The sequence below is a fragment of the Epargyreus clarus genome, unplaced genomic scaffold (genome assembly GCF_041222505.1).
Source record: "Epargyreus clarus isolate Ecla_fem2 unplaced genomic scaffold, WU_Ecla_fem_2.2 ptg000005l, whole genome shotgun sequence".
Lineage (NCBI taxonomy): Eukaryota > Metazoa > Arthropoda > Insecta > Lepidoptera > Hesperiidae > Epargyreus > Epargyreus clarus.
Window position 1 is genome coordinate 3857118 of NW_027332213.1, and position 19950 is coordinate 3877067.

Consider the following 19950-nt stretch of genomic DNA (forward strand, 5'->3'; position numbering starts at 1 on the left):
TTATGTGGCACTTGCTGAAGTGGAAATTTCTATTGCGAATGGTGTTTATATAAAAAAAACGCCATGCGTACATAACAAGAATTTTCGGAGTCTGTGCATTTCAGTAATTACTAAGAGTAGATGCAAATTTGGTTCTAAGTAATCTCTCCGAAATCCCAAACTAATCTCGTTTGTTGATCAGTTCTTACAAAATTAAAACAAAAGAAAGTTGTTACTAGGTGTATTACTCGGTTCATACTACATCTAATAATACATGAATATATAAATAAATTATTTCAAAAATATGAAGACAATTTTCCAATCCGCCCATGGTCGCACAGTTACGACTTTTACATTCAAACTACGAGTATGTTCAAGATACTAAATAAGAGTATATCGTTGATAAGAACATAGATTCAATGAATATTAATTCTTACATAATATATTAATATTTTGTATATGTGTACATCATGGAATAGCAAGCTTACAAATTTAAAAATAACAATTTTAATATCAGTTCCTTCACAGTCAAATAAATTAAAAAAAAAACTTAATTTAGCAGCTGTCGCTATTAATTAAAAGGTTAAATATACGTTTGTATACTTGTATTAAATGGAAAATGAAGCTTACAAATTTAAAAAAAGTAATAGTTGTAATATCAGTTAATTTACAGTCAAACAAATTGAAAAAAAAACTTAATTTACCAGCTGACGGTATTTATTACAACGTCAAAAACAATGCCGTATTCAATTTGGAGGCTTTAAAGCAACTATCAAAGTACGGTGAAATACTGCAACTAATGGATACAACCCCTGGCAGGGCGAGGGATAAATGAATCATGGGGTCTGTCAATCATTGTTACGTATTAATATAATGGCGTTTACCGACGCGCCACATGGGGTCGAATTTGTGACATGTTTTTTTTTGTGTTTTTTAATCAAAAAGGAAGTTGTATGTCGGATACAGAATCGCCTCTTTGGTTAAAAACGCTTTGTATGTTTGTATGCCTACGATTTCCTCAAAAACTACTGATCCTATTTGGATGGGGTTTTGGTTATTTGCCTTCAACTGTGCTCGAATTGAGAGTTATGATTTCAGCATAGTTTGTATGATCATCTGTTCCTACATTTCTTTTAACTTTTTTGACTTTAACTTTTAAATTTTGTCTCTAAGTTTGACTAGTCCCTAGAACTATGATCTGAATTTGGTACTAATCTTTGTTAATAATACAAAGGACTAAGTTAGAACGTCTAGAATAAATCTCATACCACACTATTCAAACCGGGACGTAGCAGCACTTAACACTGCTGTTATTAGCCAGAAATGCCACGCCTGGCCTAAGGTGTGGCGCTGGTGCCTCCAGAGTCGGACCACAAAGTGTTCTACCACCTTCAATTAGTCGTCTAGACGATCATAATATCTTTTATTATTACCAAAAACAAAAACCCGAAATATCGTTCCGTTCTTCAACTTCCCTTTCAAAAACACGTTTTAATAAGGGTTCTGTCAGAATCAAGCAGCAAAATAACAAATGTATTCCATTACCAACTATAACATGATTCGAACAGGAATAACAATGGGTTTGAAAAGTGAGCGCTTAATCAAATCGACTTTTAGTTTCGTTGTGTAAACTCTATATGGGGTTTGTTTACACCATTATGACCTTTAGTACCTACGAAATATTGGCGATAGTTGCCAGAACGGTAATACAAAGGGCTATCCGAGCTAACAATGTTAATGGTAATATGAAGGGTGCGATGTTTTGCGTCCAAACTTCACAATTCCAATCTATTTGTATGTGTGTTCATTGAAATGCGTATTTTGATCCTGTTGGGACGAGTACGAATTTGATTATGTTATGGGTATTAGAAAGGACTGGATGTAGATATGATATGGTTATAAATGACATACAAACAGGAATAAGCGTATCTAATTTTTTTTCTACCGTTAATGATAAAATAATAATGAGTTAACAAGTAGGTTCAGTATACATATTTTTTTTTGTTTTTGCACACTAATTTTGCCTTTCGTGTGCACATTCATGTCCCAGGGTTGCTGGAAGAAATTCCATTTTGGAATAAGCAATCCTTTGTACTTCATTTCTATCTCTTCTGTATTGTTATCTTTTTTATGTACAAAAACTTATTAAATAAGTAAATAAAAAAATGATACCACAAAAAGTAACGCCTCGCTGACTTTTGCAACGTATTCAAGATGATTCGATGATTTAGTGTAAAATTTAATAAAAATATTTTAAATGTTATTTAGGTCTGGTAGACCTGAAAAACCTCATCTAAATGTCTTTACTTACCACACCCTTTACATAAGAACACAACGTTTAAGACAGCTGTTATAATACAGAAGCAGTTGTTATCATCGTGACATCACCTCTATCGGGCCACTGCAGGGCAAAGTGTTATCTCAAGGCCCATTACACCTAGTTCTTTATTCATCTCATCCAGCCAGTATCATCTTTCTCTTTAAGATTGCCAATCACATTCCCACATGCACAATGCACATGTCTCCCAAAGAGAAGGGCTTAAACCATAATCCACTGCAAATTTAGACTTCACATACCTTTCTTTTTTTAATTTTCAAGCGTGCAGTTGTCCTTCGCTAAACAGTGACGGACAACTTTAGCTGCTCAGTGGAGGTAGTGATAATTAATTTACATGGAAAATCTATTATTATCAAAAAGTAGTCAATTTTTCTTTACAAATTATTATCTTTTGAATTTTGCAAACAAAAATAAATTTCCAGACGATCCTAGTAAGTATTATAATAAAATTAAAATCTACATTTTTGTACAAACACGTCTGATTAACATTCTTTAATAAGAATTCTGAAGTAAAGCCTACGTACAGTTCAAAGTGATGGCCTCAAATTTTTCATCAGCTCGTATAAATTAAATTCGTTCCCGCGTCATTTCTCACGCACGCACATCTGCGACTGGAAACTGAGGGTAAGGCAGCTGTCACACTATAAGCTAATATTGAAGGAGCAATTGAGCACACAGTCCACCTGATGGTAAATGGCTACTGCCGCCGATGGACGACTAAGTTGGAACGCTTTGGATAAATATGTCTCCCTTACCCATAGATTAATAAAGATATCTCATCGCCTTGTAATTGAAGGAAGCCATTAAATGACTTATACGGCTAACCATTTTGTCAGCCGTTTAATGGTTGTCATGGTGTAATTTGCGCGGAACAATGCCGACATGCGCAGTTAAGATACGAAATCGAAGAAAAAGTGCGAAGAAATATCGTTTCATTCGTAAATGATCTAAAAACTACATTTTTAATATTTTTCAAACACGAAAATAGATGACAGATGGATAACAGTGACAACTGTCAAATGGTTACATTTTCTTGTTAGGAGTTCCCTGCACCAAAAGTGATATAAGTTACTACTTTACAAGTGAATTCGTCGTAATATTGCTTTATTTTCAATTGTGTTCCATACGATATTTGTAATTTTTTGTCCGGTTGAAGTAGGAAACATGCACGCAGTTTATGAAATGAACAACTATAACCTACTTCACATAAAGGATATCTGAAGTAGACGCAAACGCACGGCCTCATATAAAAGTCGAACTATACTGGCTCTACCATGTTTAAAACACTTTTGTGTTTTACATAACAAAGGCAATTAGATCATCAATAATATTACCAATATCCACGACGACCATTCAGACAACCGTTCAGTTTAGGTACAGCTATAGTACCACAAAATGAAAACTATGTAATAAATATAATTATGTCACGTTAATAAAAACTTAGTAAATAAGAAAAATACCTCCTCTATACCTATATATTTAGATTTTTAAGCACAATGATTTGCGGTTTACGGAATCCCCGGAAAGTGAGCCAGTTTTGGTTAAAAAAACTTTTTGCATATCGTGCAACGAAAGATTCTTTTCAACGTTCTATGTGAGACAAGTGAGCATCGGTAGAAACATAAAAAATAACTTTGGAAATGAATAATATCCGACGCATTATTCAAATATTCCACGGTGCAAAAATTGCAGCCGAATTCCTGTATTTTTTTCATACTGACCTTTCACATATTCAGCACAGAATAATAGCCTAGTCGTTTGAAACTTTTCAGGTTGTTAACACCGTACGTACTAACTACGTACCTTTGACTGTTCAAAGTTATACGTGTTAAAACTAATTGTCAGTTGCTTAACAAAGAAGGAAAACATCCTCATAATACCTACATGATTCTTTTTAAACTTTCAAGGGTATGAAGTGTACCAATCTGCACTTGTCCAACGCTGTGGACTATGGTTTGAACCTCTTACTCTGAGAGGAGACCCGTGCCCAACAGTGAGACAGTAATGGGTTGATGACGACTTTCATACAAACACAGCCATTCATAAAAACTCAGCTAAGTCGGAACCGTAATACTTCAATAATATTAAGATAGGATGAAATCACTACGTTTCAAATCTTAAGTGGTTCAGCAAATTTTCTTTTCAAACCGTCCTGAGAATTTTTCAGTGCAAAGATAAAAGGTTAAAATATTCTACCTAGGTCTTGAAATTGTAAGGAAATGCAAAGCTTAGGATTTTCTTTTCATTTTATTTGAAGATAAATCTATTTTATACTTTTTAATAAAATTTGTGTGATTTCAAAAGTAGTTATATTTAACTTAGGAACTAAATCGAATGGTAGTTATGAAGAGTAGCAGACGAGCATACAGTCCAGCTTTTGGTAAGTGGCAGGCACCGCCCATGAACTCTGTAATCAACCCCAGATAAGATTAGACTCCTACATGAGGTTGGCCAATGATGAATTGCTAGCCCTGAGAACTCTGTTGGAACGTCTTGAATAAATATGTCTCCCTTACCACTTCCTTAAAACCGAAACGCAGCAGTATTGAACACTGTTGTTATTAAGAAATGGTGTGGCGGTGGTGTCACTGTAGTCGAACCATAAAGGGTTCTACCACTTTTAAATTTATAGTTAACCTCATGTTTTTGTTTATTCAGCTCTGTTTTTGTGACCGTCCGACATATATCAATTTTGACCCCCCGGCCCCGTTGCATGGGTTCGTGTCACCAATTTTGAACGTCATTGTAGTGAACCACTGTATTGGTTTATCTTTTCAGTTCAGTGAGTGTACTGTATCGTGGTGTCGAAACGACAAAGCTATTGTAGGGACATATTGACATGCGTTGCAAAAACAACTGACGACATGAACTATCAAACTGAGACAGGATACAGGATATATTTTAGGTTTTTAGTGAATCTGGGTCTTGGTGTAACATTTTAGTTGAACACATGTATAGGAAAAATAATTGTAGGTAATGTTCTATGATATCCCTGTAGTTCCGGGACTAGGGCTATGGTTGTAAGAGCCTGCCTGTTGTCCCCTGCCTGTTGTAAGAGGCGACTAAAAGGGGGCTTCCAGGGTTGCGGACAGCAAGAGTGGGAGCTCGAACCGTCCAGTAAGCTACCCCGCGAAGGACGGCGGTATGTGTGGTCGCATACCGTCGGGAACACCAAATGTGGGAGGAGCGAAATCTGCTCTCCGGTTGCGTTCCGTCGGAGATCCCGAAGTTCTCCAACAAGCGTTGAGGACGGCCACCGGGGGGATTTTAGTGCGGTAGGAATTCCACATAACCCGGCGTCGCTCCCACGTCGTCGCTCGTCGTCGTGTACTTTTTGAAGGTTTTCCCCTCGTTAAGAAAAAAAAGGAAATGTTCTATGAAATCCAATATTCCAAGTCCACTACTGACTTCGCTTTTGACTAGAAGAGAGACTCTGTTGGCAATTTATGACGACACGGCTATCAAAAGCCATATATTGCAGGTAATCCAGTTTTTGGTGCATTGAGAAAAACATGAAATAACAGGATTTTTATACCTAGCAATAAACTTCCGATGGAACGTGGTCAACGTCGCTTATAGATATTTACTGCCAGAGGATTTACCAATACATCGCATAATGAAGAAGTGGCTCTTTTAGCATCCTTTTTGAGGAGACCAATTTCATGTAAATTTAAAACTACATATTTACTGTTACTAAAGGTATATGATGTCGATTTTGGAAGTGGCTGAATCAATGTAATTTAGATTTTAAACAACCTTGATTTATTTGTACAGACAAAATTCAAACTTATTTTACATTTTATAATGATGTCTATAAATTAAGAATAACGTACAATTATTAATGAAAATGGGCTTAAAGCCAAGCCACATTGACAGATGAGATATCGTATAACACACGTTACACTTTTTTTAATCGATATAACTTCCGATATTAGTCATTACACCTCAATTTGTTGCTTATAATTCGGGCCGAAGTATTTCTCGTACATATCATGAAACTCAGAATATACACTGGAAGCATTGACACTCTCATCTTTATCCGTCTGTGCGTACCGATGACCGCAGTAACACACGTGGTCTTTACCACAGAACGCCGGCTTCCCCTCTTTCATACAGGTTCTAATACAGGTTCTGGCTACTTGAAGGTTTGGACAGAAGTGGGCGATGTGGTGACGTAATAGGGGCTTGGGGTTCAAAAGCAATGGGTCCAAGTATTCTGAAACTGGTTGATCTGCGAGTTTCTCTTTGTTTTTTGGCTCTGTAAAAAGAAACATTCAGATAAGATATTTATATGTTGTATCAATAGTAATTGTAATCCAAAACGGATATATTCCTGTTCACCTCTTGCTTATTCTCTATCATGAGTGAGCAAGAAACAAAAAAGCCAACTTTTTACTTTTTTACTACTTCCCTGATACAAGTGTACAATTATTCCACTTACAATGTTTGCATTTTGTATATTCTAAGAGTATCAGTCGATATGCAGTTTACTCGATGGTAAGGAATAACAACTGCATGGACATATGTAATATACCCCAGGTAGAATTGCAGTCATAAGCCACACATGCGTTGTTCGTTGATTACTAGGTCAGAATGCCTCTATCACTGTAGTTCCTGGGAAGAACGGTGTTATGTGTGGTCGCATGCCGTCGTACGCACCAGACTGTGTGGCGAGCATCAAGCTCACCTGGGCGGAGCCCGACGGGGCAAGGCGCTGAGAGGACTCCGGCTGTGTTCCTTTGGAGATCCCGGAGTCCTCTGCGCAGCGCCGAGGAAGGCCACCGGGGGGGTTTTCATGCGGTAAGAGTCCCACATAACCCTGTGTCGCTCCCACGGCATCGGGTACCTTCTGAAGGTTTCCCCCTCGTAAACAAAAAAAAAGGCATTCTGCCTCATATGAGTACCTATACCACGTTTATGACAAAATTATTTAAAAATCAAGTTAATATTGTATTTAAATAAATATATATCTATCAGCTATCATTTATAACAAACTTACCAAATAACACGTTGTAGCCTTCGAAATCATCAGATGGCTGATTACCTCTACGTTTCTGTAGTATAACATGGGCAATCTTTCTGACATCTATATTCAAACAAATTATTATTTATTAAGTTATTTTTAACCGACTTCACTAATATTTAAAAATAGCAAATTCAAGTTTAGGAATAGGAATTGGTCCACGTGGACTTCTTTCAGCGACATAGAGTAGTGTGACACATGTAATGACAGTATTGCGATTGTACAATCAGCTCCAGAAGTAGATGAACAGATTATGGTTTCAAAAATACCTGTACAGCCAAGCATATTTTTTAAATTTTCGTCTGCTCATATTTTTATGGAGCTGACTGTACCTCAGTGTTTTTGCGATTGCATCGCTATTAAATCGTTGCAATACGTCGTTTACAATCCTATAAAATCATTAATTGATTCGTTTCATTGTCTGTCATAGCAAACCACAATAATCATTCGAACGATTAATAAATAATATAAAAATAATAACATATATATAAAAAAAACGATTTCAAATCCAGCAATGTATGCAAAATATTCATTCATTATATATATACGTATAGGTATATTAATTATAGATTTATGAATCATTAGCAAACTCAATTTCTGTTTTTGTGGGATTCGTTACAAAAACGATTTCAAAATTATAATCATTATTATAGTAACACGTACCTTTGTCTTCATTTTCCATCTGCTTCAACGATAAGCAATAACATTCGTTATTTAAACATAATCCTAATCCCACACTGCATTTCAATTTACAATCGGTCTCATCGACTTTACTGGAGCAATTCAGTATCTTTTTGGAGCGTAGAGGGTTGAAGAAATAGTCATAATCAACTGAAACAAATAAAGATTTTACGACAGCACAATGAAAAGTCTTAATTAATGTTAAAAACTCGATATAACCGCTGTTCACTGTAACTGTTTGGATAGCTTCTATCATTTGGTGCCGTTTTTATAATTTGGTGCCGATGGGATGCGCGTACGGTCGTACGAGTTGCCCCAAAACAACGGGCGGACTGAAAATCAGCATCATTGTGCGGTGTCGCCAGCAATGGCATTGCTGAGTTCGGCCCATTTCGCGGTGTTATGCTGCAGCACACTTGTCAAAATTCTTATGTTATTGTTTTTAAGTTATTATTTTTTATACTTTGTTTTACGAGTAGGTTTTATTGTGTTTAATTATCATTTCTTTTTTGTGTTGTCTATTTTTATATCACTGTGTTTTTATTTTTTATTTGTATGTATGTGTGCATGTGGCTACAACTGCGAATAAATGATTTTATTATTATTATTATAAAAGTAGTAGATCCAGTATTGTTCAACGTTCATAGTCCACAAGTTATGATTGCCGCCCATCGATATCTCTGAAAACTCTTTATAGTACAGCTGTCTACATGATGTCGATCACAAATATGTTGCCATGCCTGAGGACTTAGATGGTGTCATATGTCAGTCAATCAGCGTCCACGCCTGGCACCGAAACGTAAGAACTGCTTCATGCTAGAAATAGGCGTGACGGTGGTACCTCCCCGGCAAATCCATACGACTTCGATCTTTTTTATGTGTAATATAGGAGCAGTAGACGAGCATGTAGTCCACCTGATGGTAAATGGTTACTGCCGCCCATAGACATATGTAATCAACCACGGATAAGATGGTTCACACCTTCCTGAGGTCGGTCACTAAAACGCCGCTTCCCCTGAGGACTAAGCTGGAACGTCTCGGAAAAGTCTCCTTGAAGGGTGTGGCCTTCAAACCAGAACACAGTAGCGCTTGACACTACTGTTAATAGGCAGAAATACCTATTTTAAATTGTAGTGTATTTTACTTACTTCCGTGTATTAATTGTAGAATCATTAAAAAACAAAATAAAAAGCGTAGTCTAAGAATCATTCTCACGATGATCTATCAAGATCTACACGCAAGAACTACAATGACTCTACTGTGAAATAGGACTAGAATTGATTTTCCGCTTATTAAAAATTTGATTGGAACATGTCATCTTAATTAGTATTTGACTTCTAACATATTTTTTAAGTAATTAACCCGCCGTTGACTTGAAAGAAACAATCAAATTATTTTGTTTCTTTCTATCTTTCGATGCTATCGTCTTCGGTACTTCTGAGTGACTTGACATAATGTAAGAGGAAAGAAAACCAATTGTTATAGATTCGTCAATAATATTTTGGTCGAAAAATAGAAAGCACTTAATTTCTGTTGTTTTCGAGTTTTTGTTCGTCATCAAAATAATTACCTTATTTATGAGTCACTAAAATCCAAGATAGCCGAAAGTTCTGAAAACTTTGCCCGTTAAAACTTCTCGGTCATTTGTAAAAAATATTCGGTGGAATCTTAATGTCGGACTCCAGTGGTCTAGATGGAAGTCGGGCAGTTTACAGGGAGTTCATTAAGACTCTCTTTGGTTTTATTTATCACAAAGTCATGAGATAGAAGCGGGTGGTAATGTCAAAGGGCCTTGATAAAATTGAGCGAGGTCAGAGAATAAAATCCAAGTCTAAAATATTTAACATGTGAAACTGTCAGTGATACAAATAGGGTCACGATGATTAATTTCTAAGAGCTATAGGGGTAAAATACCCATTTAAATCGAATCAGTAAGTTTTGAGTAAATAGCGGACATATAATATATATTATAATTTAACTATTTGTTTTTCTCTTATGTTTTAGACTGTTACCAAAAAAATAATACTGTTTAGAAAGATTTTATCTGATATCAATATTATAGATATTTATATTTTAATTTATAAAGATTTATAAAGTTCAAATTAAAATGGACTGATTACACTGAAATTTAATAAAACAATTTAATAACAATGATAAAATATAATACATATGAATGTATTGCACACTTACCGATTATCATTAAAATACATTGTTCTAATAATGAGGTAATGACTCATTCAAACATTTTGATTATTTTTTCGTGATACCACGCAAAACTCCCCTCTGCGTGTTAGACTTATAGCATAGAGCATACCGCAAAAAAAAACACGATTGAAATACATATAAAATCGAAAGGATAAAATAGGATAGGATAGGAAAGGATAGGATAGGTCAAAGGGGCTTCATTGCGTGTTAGACTTCTAACTTCTCGATTTTATATGTATTTCAATCTTAGTCTTATTTGGCGTATGCACTATGGCGGAAACTTAAATTTCTATTCGGGATCTGTAGTTTGTGTGTTTATATAACAATTGCTATGAATTTTATAAACATAAAGGAGCTAAATAAAACTAATAATACAATCATTCATTCCCGCTCACTGCTTTGTTCTGTACCGAATGCAAAGCGCAGAAGAAATACTTCACTTTCTATAAGTAAGGAAATGAAGTTTTAGCCACTGGGGACTCGTTTAGACTCCTCTATAATTTGACTTACGTAACTCGGCTTTGTTTGACAGTTGCTTCCTGTGCCTTAGATTGAAACAATCTGCGTTTGATTTTGAGGACAAGACAAGACAAGAGTGACTTCGCGACACTTGTATTGGAAACGCACTTGTATTTTGTCTTCTCGGATTAACTTTTAGTTTGATTGACCATCAAACTATCTAAAGAGACGGTTTCGAAAATTAATTATACTATACATGTAAAATATGTAATATCCCTGAAGAATAAGCTGCATTGCCTCAGAAAAGTTTGTGTCATAATTCATTCATAATTCTTTATTTGCATAGAATAAGGTTAACAAATGTCTTATAGCTACAAATTTTCTCTCATTCTGCCGGGTCGGCGTGCAAATTTTGAAAGAATGAAAATAATTTATTCGGCAAAAAATATAAAATAAGACACAGATAGAAAATTGCATACAAAAAAATATTTTTTTTACAATTTTTAACACATTTACAACAATAACAATTTACAACAAGTAGGTAAATTGTTTTAATTACTAATTTTGTAGAATAAGTAATTAAAAACAATTTACTTACTAACATAACTTAAATCTAGAGGCACGGCAGTGCCTCCGCCAAGTCGAGCCAAAAAAAGCGGCACGGCCGTACCATTCTTTTCTCGAAGCAATTCGGCTTCTATTTATATCAATGTCAACATTTATGTCTGTCCCTTACTACACCCTTCAAACCGAAATACAGTAGCGCCTAACGCTGCTGTTATTGGGCAGAAATAGGTATGGCGTTGGTGTCACCGAAGTCGAAGCTCAAAGGTTCAATTACCTATGAAACTTACTACTAAACTTGTACAATATTCCTATAGCTGTGTGCTTGTATTGTATGCTAGTGAACGTATCATCTTATGAGATAGACCACCATTATCCACTCAGCGATGTAACTCATTCACACGTTAGACTGATAGCCCTTTATCGAGCGGAGAACAAAAGATATCATTCACAAAGGAGAAAGTAATAGATCTGAGGGATTTTATAAACTAGACATCGCGTTTAAAGGGTTTTTAGAGATATACGAGTACATACCTATAAATGAGCATTATAGATTTTGTTCATATATTTTCAAGACAATTATTACTAGAAAAATACGGTCTGGTCAGTAGAATGTGGAGTAATTAATAAAAAGTACAATCTTATTTTTTAATTCTTTTTTATTTTTGATAATGTATTTATATACAGTTTAAGATTTTCCATAATATTCTTAAATAGCCTCATTAATATATTAAAATGCATTAAGATTGCATGAAACTATTTTGTTTTTTTTTAAAAGATAGCAAACAATCTTTTAAATAGATTTCGTGTCACACAATTTCCCCGTAGACAATTTTAATATTATTCATATAATACAAATATTTCATCATTCGATTAATAATGATGATAAATGATGAAAAATAATGATGTTAAATACTTATAAAGACTTATGGAACAAATTATTACCTACAACATTTTCTCTCGATAATTATGGTAAGCTCCATCTTTTAATACGATTTCCTAGCCTGCTATCATAATCAGTGCAAGCAAGTTCATTAAGATAGTTTCGACTTAGGAAGCTTAGCTGTCTGCATAGCGCTCAGCCTTTGATAAATTGGATACCAATATGGGATAGCGTGGAAGATTATTATCTTGAGCCGTTGCATATGCATACCCGTATTATACCTCATGCATACTTTATATGAAATTTAATCCTTTTTAAACCTCACTACTAGGCACGAGAGTGTTTTAAGAATAGAAAAGGTTTAAACCATTTTCTTATTTTCAACTATTATTATTTTAAAATACGCCCATAGTAGTTTAATAAAACTCAGTCCTCCAGTATACAATACCTTTATTTGATCTCCAATTGATACTTTCGGTCACCAATAATTAACTACATCTATTAAACACACCACACTGTTATCTTATATCACAATAATCCAAGCACTGATGCAGAAGTCGTCTTTTCTAAGCGGAGGTCCCGACTAGAATGACCATCAGGCCACCTGTTTTGCTATTTATAGGAACCTGATGATCAATCTACTCGCAATTGCACAATTTTTCATCGGAACGTACTATAACTTTATTAATTTACCCGCATTCTACACCTTTGCCAAGAATAACCTAACAGTAGTTATTTTAAAAAATCGGAATCTGGGTCAGATCCTGTATTCGAACTTCGGAGCCCCAATTGATAGACCGAGTTTCAACCACTAAGCTATTACCAATACATAATAATATGCATCAACTAGAAGTATGTTGTTACATTTACGAAGGTTGAATAGAAAGTATCCATAAATAAAAGGGTAAAAGCAAACAGAACCCTACGGCGGTTCTATATTAATAACCATCATCAAGATTCAGGAGCTGTCGATCAAATCTGTGGTAGAATAATGCAAGTAATGGCATCGTCATGTGACGAAGTAGAATGTTTCATCTATCTATGAAGGTAAGCCGGAAAATTACGTACGGTTTCCAAATATTTCGTAGGTGTGCGATCATATTATTTTTGTTAGAAACAATTCGATAAATAAGAAATAACTAGTTTTAACATAATGCCACAACTAACAAGATATAAATAGTGTATCCATACTGACACAATGTTGATACAGCTCTCCATATCAGTATAAGAAGAGTTTAGGCGATAGTCCATCTGGCCATACGATACGATACGAAGAATCTAATATCAATCATTTTGAAACAAAAAGTACAAACGTCTGGGATTAAAACCTCACTCTCAGATTCAGGCTGACATTCATATCTCTAAGCTATTACTACCATGCGGACGTACCAACGTGACACAAGATGTTACATAACGTCTGTTTAACCGTTTTTATAGTCATTAATATCATTACAAAATCTTATTTACTCTTGATTTATGTACCTATCTAATTATTCGGCGGCAGGTTTGCAAAAAGAACCCAAAAAACTGCTGTCAGACACAAAAAATCGCCATAGAGTTAATTACCCCCAAAAAGACGAAAAAATGGATTCAGTCCATGAACACTACCCATGGCGAACCCAAAAAGATAAATTTAAAACAATAAGACAGATAACAATGGGGAGACCCGGGAGGCTGTACGAGCAATAAAACATAGGCCTCCATAAGTTCATTACGAACAAAAACATTTCAGTAATTCAATTTAACACTAATTAGGCGAGAAGAAAAGGATTGGATAAGGTCAGAGTTAGTATGATGACGAGAAAGTTATACACGAGCGATATTTTCATGGAAGTGTAATATTTTAATGACACGGAGTCATGAGATTATATTTCTGCTTTCAAGCTGGCGATGCGATCTCTGTTGTTAAAATTAAATCATCATCATCAACCCATTACTGACCCACTGTTGGGCACAGGTCTCCTCTCAGAATGAGAAGGATTAGGTCATAGTCCACCGCGCTGGCCAAGTGCGTATTGGTAGACTTCACATACCTTTGAGATTTTTTTTATACATCTCTCAGGTATACAGGTTTCCTCACGATGTTTTTCTTCACCGTTTAAGTAAGTGATAATTAATTTCAAATTCACACATAATTTTTGAAAATCAGAGGTGCGTGCCTGGGATTTGAATCTCAGACCCCTCGATCAACAGGCCGAGTTTCTTAATCACTAGGCTGTCACTGCTTTTAAAATTAAATGATACAGTGAAATTATGATACGACCATAAAATTTCGATATTTGTTACTGCAGTGTAATGACACACTTTAATGGGCTTCGTGCTTATGTTTGCATCTCTCATTATTTCATCCTCATCATTATTTCATCATGCACGCACCCTTTTCATATAAGCAATTTCATTAACATTTACTTCACAATACAGTAGCTTATTAGCCACTTTGCTATACAAACAGGCAAATCAGTATACCGTTTTTAAAAGTTTTTTTGGGTATTTATCATCCATCATTACCGTTTCCTCGCTCGTAATGAAACAAATGCCTTAAACGAAAAAGGAAGAACTCCATTGTTCTTTGAATAAAACTCGTAACTGTCCCTTCAAAGGGCCGGTAATAACCACAATCTGTTTCCGGAGATATTTTGAGAAAGGTACAATTTATTTAGAATAGACCTTACTGAACAAAAATGTGACAAACATAGTAATATTTGAAGAATCCTCTTTTAATAATAATAATTCCCAGTTTGGACCCATAACGTAGATTTTATTGGCAATTTCCGTAGGAGATTTTCGCACGTAAAAGTTAGATTCCTCTAGATTCTAAAACTGCCTTACTAATCCATTTTAGTAAGAAGTATTCCAGACTCCAGTAATATGAAAAATATGAAAAAGTGAAGGTTTTTGTTCAAGGGATACATTAGTAAAGATACTGAATGAAGCCACAAAAGGCTGATTTTTCAGTTATTTTTTTTTATTCTTGACAAATAAAAACATTTTTAGAGAAAAATTACGAATAAATAACTAATACTTAATTTACATAATAAATAAATAAGTATTTCAAATATTTTACGGACATTTTAGCACGGAGACGTGGCTAAACTTTTTTACGCAACTATTTGAATTCTCAAAACTGGTTACATTTTCTTATTAGTAGTGAGTAATCTTTACTAATCTATGGTTCAAGGTAGATACTTTTTCTTGATGTTTCGTAAAAATGTATTTACTTATTACACACATTTTAATCCACATCTCCAATACTTAGATTTCGTAAATATTAAACTTTACCTAAAGTTTAACTTGACAACATTATTAAAAAAAACATACTGTAGTCAGTGGAATATTCCAAGATTTATTTTCATCTATTATATTATTCCATCTGAACAAAAACAAGATATTATAATATGCCGTAAGCGAAGAATGGAAGGAAAAACTTTTGAAAAGCAATTAAATGAAAACTAATTTCCGAATTTTCACCTCCCGACGTAGCAAAGAGTTTTATATTATGTTTGTTGAGCAAACTCCTCGAGATGATGTAAGAGTAGGATCTAATAATCAAAGTTAAGGTCGACTTTTGTTAGGGATGTGCACAATTTTCTTACGAAAAATTCTCACTTAATTCTAACAATATAAAATATATTTTAGGCATTTTGTTCATAAATACTCTATTCGTCGTCAACTATTGAGAACTTTTAGAAGAAATCAGAAGTGTGGAAGTATCCGTGCGCCATTTCCCTTCACCAAATCAACAAACCAAACAAGTGATAAATTTCTTATACACACATAAGTTTAAAAATTTGACAGCCTTTCTGATATTCCAACCTCAGACTGTAACTGTAACCACTAGGTTGTCACTTACTTCTTTCACACCATAAAAATAATGTAAATCTGATTAAAGCAAAATCAGACTACGATTGTGTTATAAACGTTTGGGCTGCAACAGTTGATACCTACGAGACTGACGGCTTACTTCTCCGCCAAGGATGGTAGCGCGCATGAAATATCGCCACTAGTAATTATACATCAAGGTCAAATCATTCCTTCCAAATAAAGAGCTTCACGAGCTAAAACGCTACAAGTGCTTCGGGATTTATTCATTTAGAACAATTTTTATTTACTCGTATGAGGGGAAACGGACACTTCAGATAAAACGAATAGGTACACAACAAGTTATATGATATTTAACTACTTTAAAGGAATTTTTTGAAAGCAACTTGGTAATATTATCCTAAATATCCGAAAATCCACTCGCACAACACTAACACCCTTTGACAACTTTAACAAAGGATCGCTACCAAAGAGTTAGATACACACCCGACATAATTCAGCAGAATTTTTCCCCTAAATATTTCCACTCCTAAATGAAATTACGCTCCTAAAAAAATATTTTTACAGCCTTCATTGAGGGATCGGTAAATAACTCTAATGTCAATGTTTATCTTATAAAAGTAATATGGAAGATGATAACATTTCATAAGTTTGTTTAAAAAGTTTTAGTAGTTATTATTGTAACAATATGACAACAATAATACTTACTCATTCATGCAAAAGATATAATAATAGAAAATGATAAAAAAAATAAGTTGTCGATAAAAGTACATTGATAATTGAAGCTATTACTCTAGTAACTTCATCTTGATGAATTTGTTAATTAATAACCGTGAATGCAAGATCGCAAGCGAAATTACCACAGACCTGTATCTAGAAATTACGATTACAATATAGATTTCTCGATGAGATTTCTCGTAGCACCGTATCAAATTTTAGTCCATGATGCTCTAATGAACTCTGCGTAATAAATAATATTATCACCGCAGCAAAACAATATAAGAAGTATAAATAAAACTTGCAACCATTTGTGTAATTAAAATGTTATTCAGATTTATATAAATTGGAATTAATTTAGATTTTTCTCAACGTTATTACTAGTATAATGTGAATAAATGCACTAATAAAGCCTGTAGTTTTTACTGATTTTCATTATGATTATTTTATGATAAGAATTCTACTAAGAATTAAAACAAATACATTTTGAACACATTTAATTAGTGATTTCTAATTTTATTTTAGTATCTACTTTAGTAGATCTTTTCAATTCTAAAAGTAGCATTACAATGCTCTTTATACCGTTGATATTAAACAGAAATCATGTGTCTGTAGTGTAACCGCTTTAGAACTATACAGGGCTTACCATTTTCATCCTCCATCTTCGAGTATATTTGGTTTGTTCATGGATTACTCCGTTTAATATTCCATCTGCAATCTTAAACACTGCATTAAGATGTTCTGCTGCTATGGTATAAGATTCGGCTGCGAACATAACGACCGCATATACCTTATAAAACCTTATAGTATATACTCGTATAGTACTACGCTTGTGCACTTTGCTCCATCGATTGAGTAATCCGCTTAGAGAGGTGTGATGTGTTCTAATATTAAGTATGGCGTCCATATTGAAATGTTACTGAGTGTATGGCTCTTAGATTATCTTAGTTTTAAACAATATTACACCATACGAGTATAAACGGCAGTGGTACCCTTCGTGGTTCAACTGATAGGTGACACCATCAAAATATTTATTTCTGCCTTAAGGGAGAACATTTAATTTATCGTAGGTAGAAGAAATACTTTTCGAGAAATTAATAAATGTACTCATTTGACCAATGTTTTACCAAGAAATTTAAATAAAATACAGAAAATCCAGTCAACAAACATTCAGTTTATTATTGCCTCAAAACATAAAAACAATCAACCAACAACCATAACGAATAAAACAAATTAGAACGTATAGGGCTCTCTCTTGGCTATGTACTCCTTAACACCTGGTAAGGATGTGATCTTCTTGATAAGGGCTTCCACTGTTGGATACTTCTTGTGGATTTCTTCGCCGAGGAAGAGACTTGCAGCTTCTGTTATTCCAACAAGTATAAAGTCTGCCCAACTTAGCTGTAACATCACAAAAATCAATAATGTAAAATTCTGATAAGTCTTATACTAGGTGAACTATTTGAATTTCTTACCTGTCCTCCGAAAAATCCCTTATGTGCTTTTAATTCTTTCTCAAATCTGGAGAAATAGAAATCAACACTTTCTTGGAGGATTTCCTTCTTTATCTCTTGTTTTCTGACTGGATCTTGTTCTTTGATGAAGGCGAGAACCTCTGGAAAATGTTATCTCCTTGTATATTAAAAGCTAAGTGACGGCGAAAAAATATATTTAAAGGTTATATACGATAATCATACGAAAGCGAAGAAATAATATATTGGACTTGCCTGTTATGTAACCTGCCTGCTTTGGGATTCTAAGTTGGATTCCTGGTCAAGCAGAAACGTCTACGGATACTCACACAAGGATTGACCACAATCTGTGTTGTCTGTCGAATCGATTCTTCTTGGTCAAAAACAAAAAAATATCAATATTCATTTAATTAATGCCTATTTACTTACTAAGCCAGAAGTCGTAAATATTATAGACCACAGCATCCAAAACAGCCTGTTCCCAGGAATCAGCTGGAAGAAGGTTGTGCTGGCTAGCAACATACCGGGCAATAGCTAATGATTGGTTGAGTGTTCGATTGCCTTCTTCGTATAGCGGCAGCTGACCGTAAGGAAGGACTGGAAAAAAATACAGAAAAAGTAAAAGAGCATTAAATGAAAGCGATAGAGAACAAAGATTAATTTTTAAAAAGTGTGTGTTATGAAATTTCTTTTGCTTTCTGTAAAACGAAACACCTTGCGAAAAAAGCGATGCTCAAAATTATCCTATAAAGAATGTACGAGTATTTTGATAAACTATTTTTATTTTGATCTTATTTAAATGCGTAATTACTAATTTATTTTGTTATATCTGTTCAACCGAACGATTTTTTTAAAATAAGAAAACCAAATGGGACTCATATTATTAAAATAAACGACATAATAAATCTAAATCTATCTAGTAAATAATAAATCTTACTGGTTAAAAAGTTATTAGAAATAGTCACCTAAGCAAAAATTTAAGAATAAACTTGAGAATATGTATTTTAAGTGAATTTGAAAATTTGTGCAGGGTCCCGGCTTCAATCCCCGGCCCAAAACGCATCTAGAAGAAATGTTGACTTTTCGATCTGGGAGTCTGGATGGTTATTTAGGAATGTAGCAAAACTTTATACTCACAATTTCTAACATGTTCAATAGGCCAGCTCTTATGTTCGTATCTAATATCTTCGAACTTCTGCTTGCCATAGTGCAAGATGTATCTTATTGACTCGGCAATGCCGTTCACATCAAAGTAATGAAGTTTCTTTGACATTTTGATCCACTCCTTATGTATTTATGCGAAATTATGTACACGTAACCCCTTTTATACTTTGAATAATGCAGAGGCATTCAATTTATTTATGCTAAGATAATTAATTATTATTTAAATTTATTTGTTTTTTGAGTGAACTCGTTAAGATTATTGATTATTAAGTGATAGCAAACACATATAAACGGAAGAACATAGTTGTTGGTTTAATTGTTAAAATAATCATAACAATTATTATTATATAAAATAAATTAATTAAATTGGCTGTCTATGATCCAAAATTAAGTGTAATTATATTCGGGTGTGAATCCAAATGTTATGTTTTTAATTATATGAAAGTTTGTTATTGAGAAAAAACTTTTTTCGAAGTTTAAACTTTAAAAAAAACTAAGGCTACGTTTTAACAATTAATTATTACAAAATCATAAAAACAGTAAGCAGACTTAGAATAATTAACTAATAAGGGAAGTAAATTAGCTTATGTTACTCCCAAATTGTTCGTATAATATTTTATAAGGTACAAAAAAATCTGTAAAAAAG

General features: G+C 34.1%; 1 protein-coding gene across 1 annotated transcript; it reads right to left on the reverse strand.

Moving 5' to 3' along the window:
- Positions 1 to 17822: 17822 nt before the first annotated feature.
- Positions 17823 to 19449, reverse strand: LOC140757748 (glutathione S-transferase-like). Its single transcript, XM_073093626.1, has 4 exons — positions 19278 to 19449; positions 18570 to 18737; positions 18144 to 18283; positions 17823 to 18069 (listed from the first exon to the last, which is right to left on the reverse strand). The coding sequence occupies exons 1-4, from the start codon at positions 19411 to 19413 to the stop codon at positions 17902 to 17904; spliced, it is 612 nt and encodes a 203-aa protein (XP_072949727.1). The 5' UTR covers positions 19414 to 19449; the 3' UTR covers positions 17823 to 17901.
- Positions 19450 to 19950: the final 501 nt, after the last annotated feature.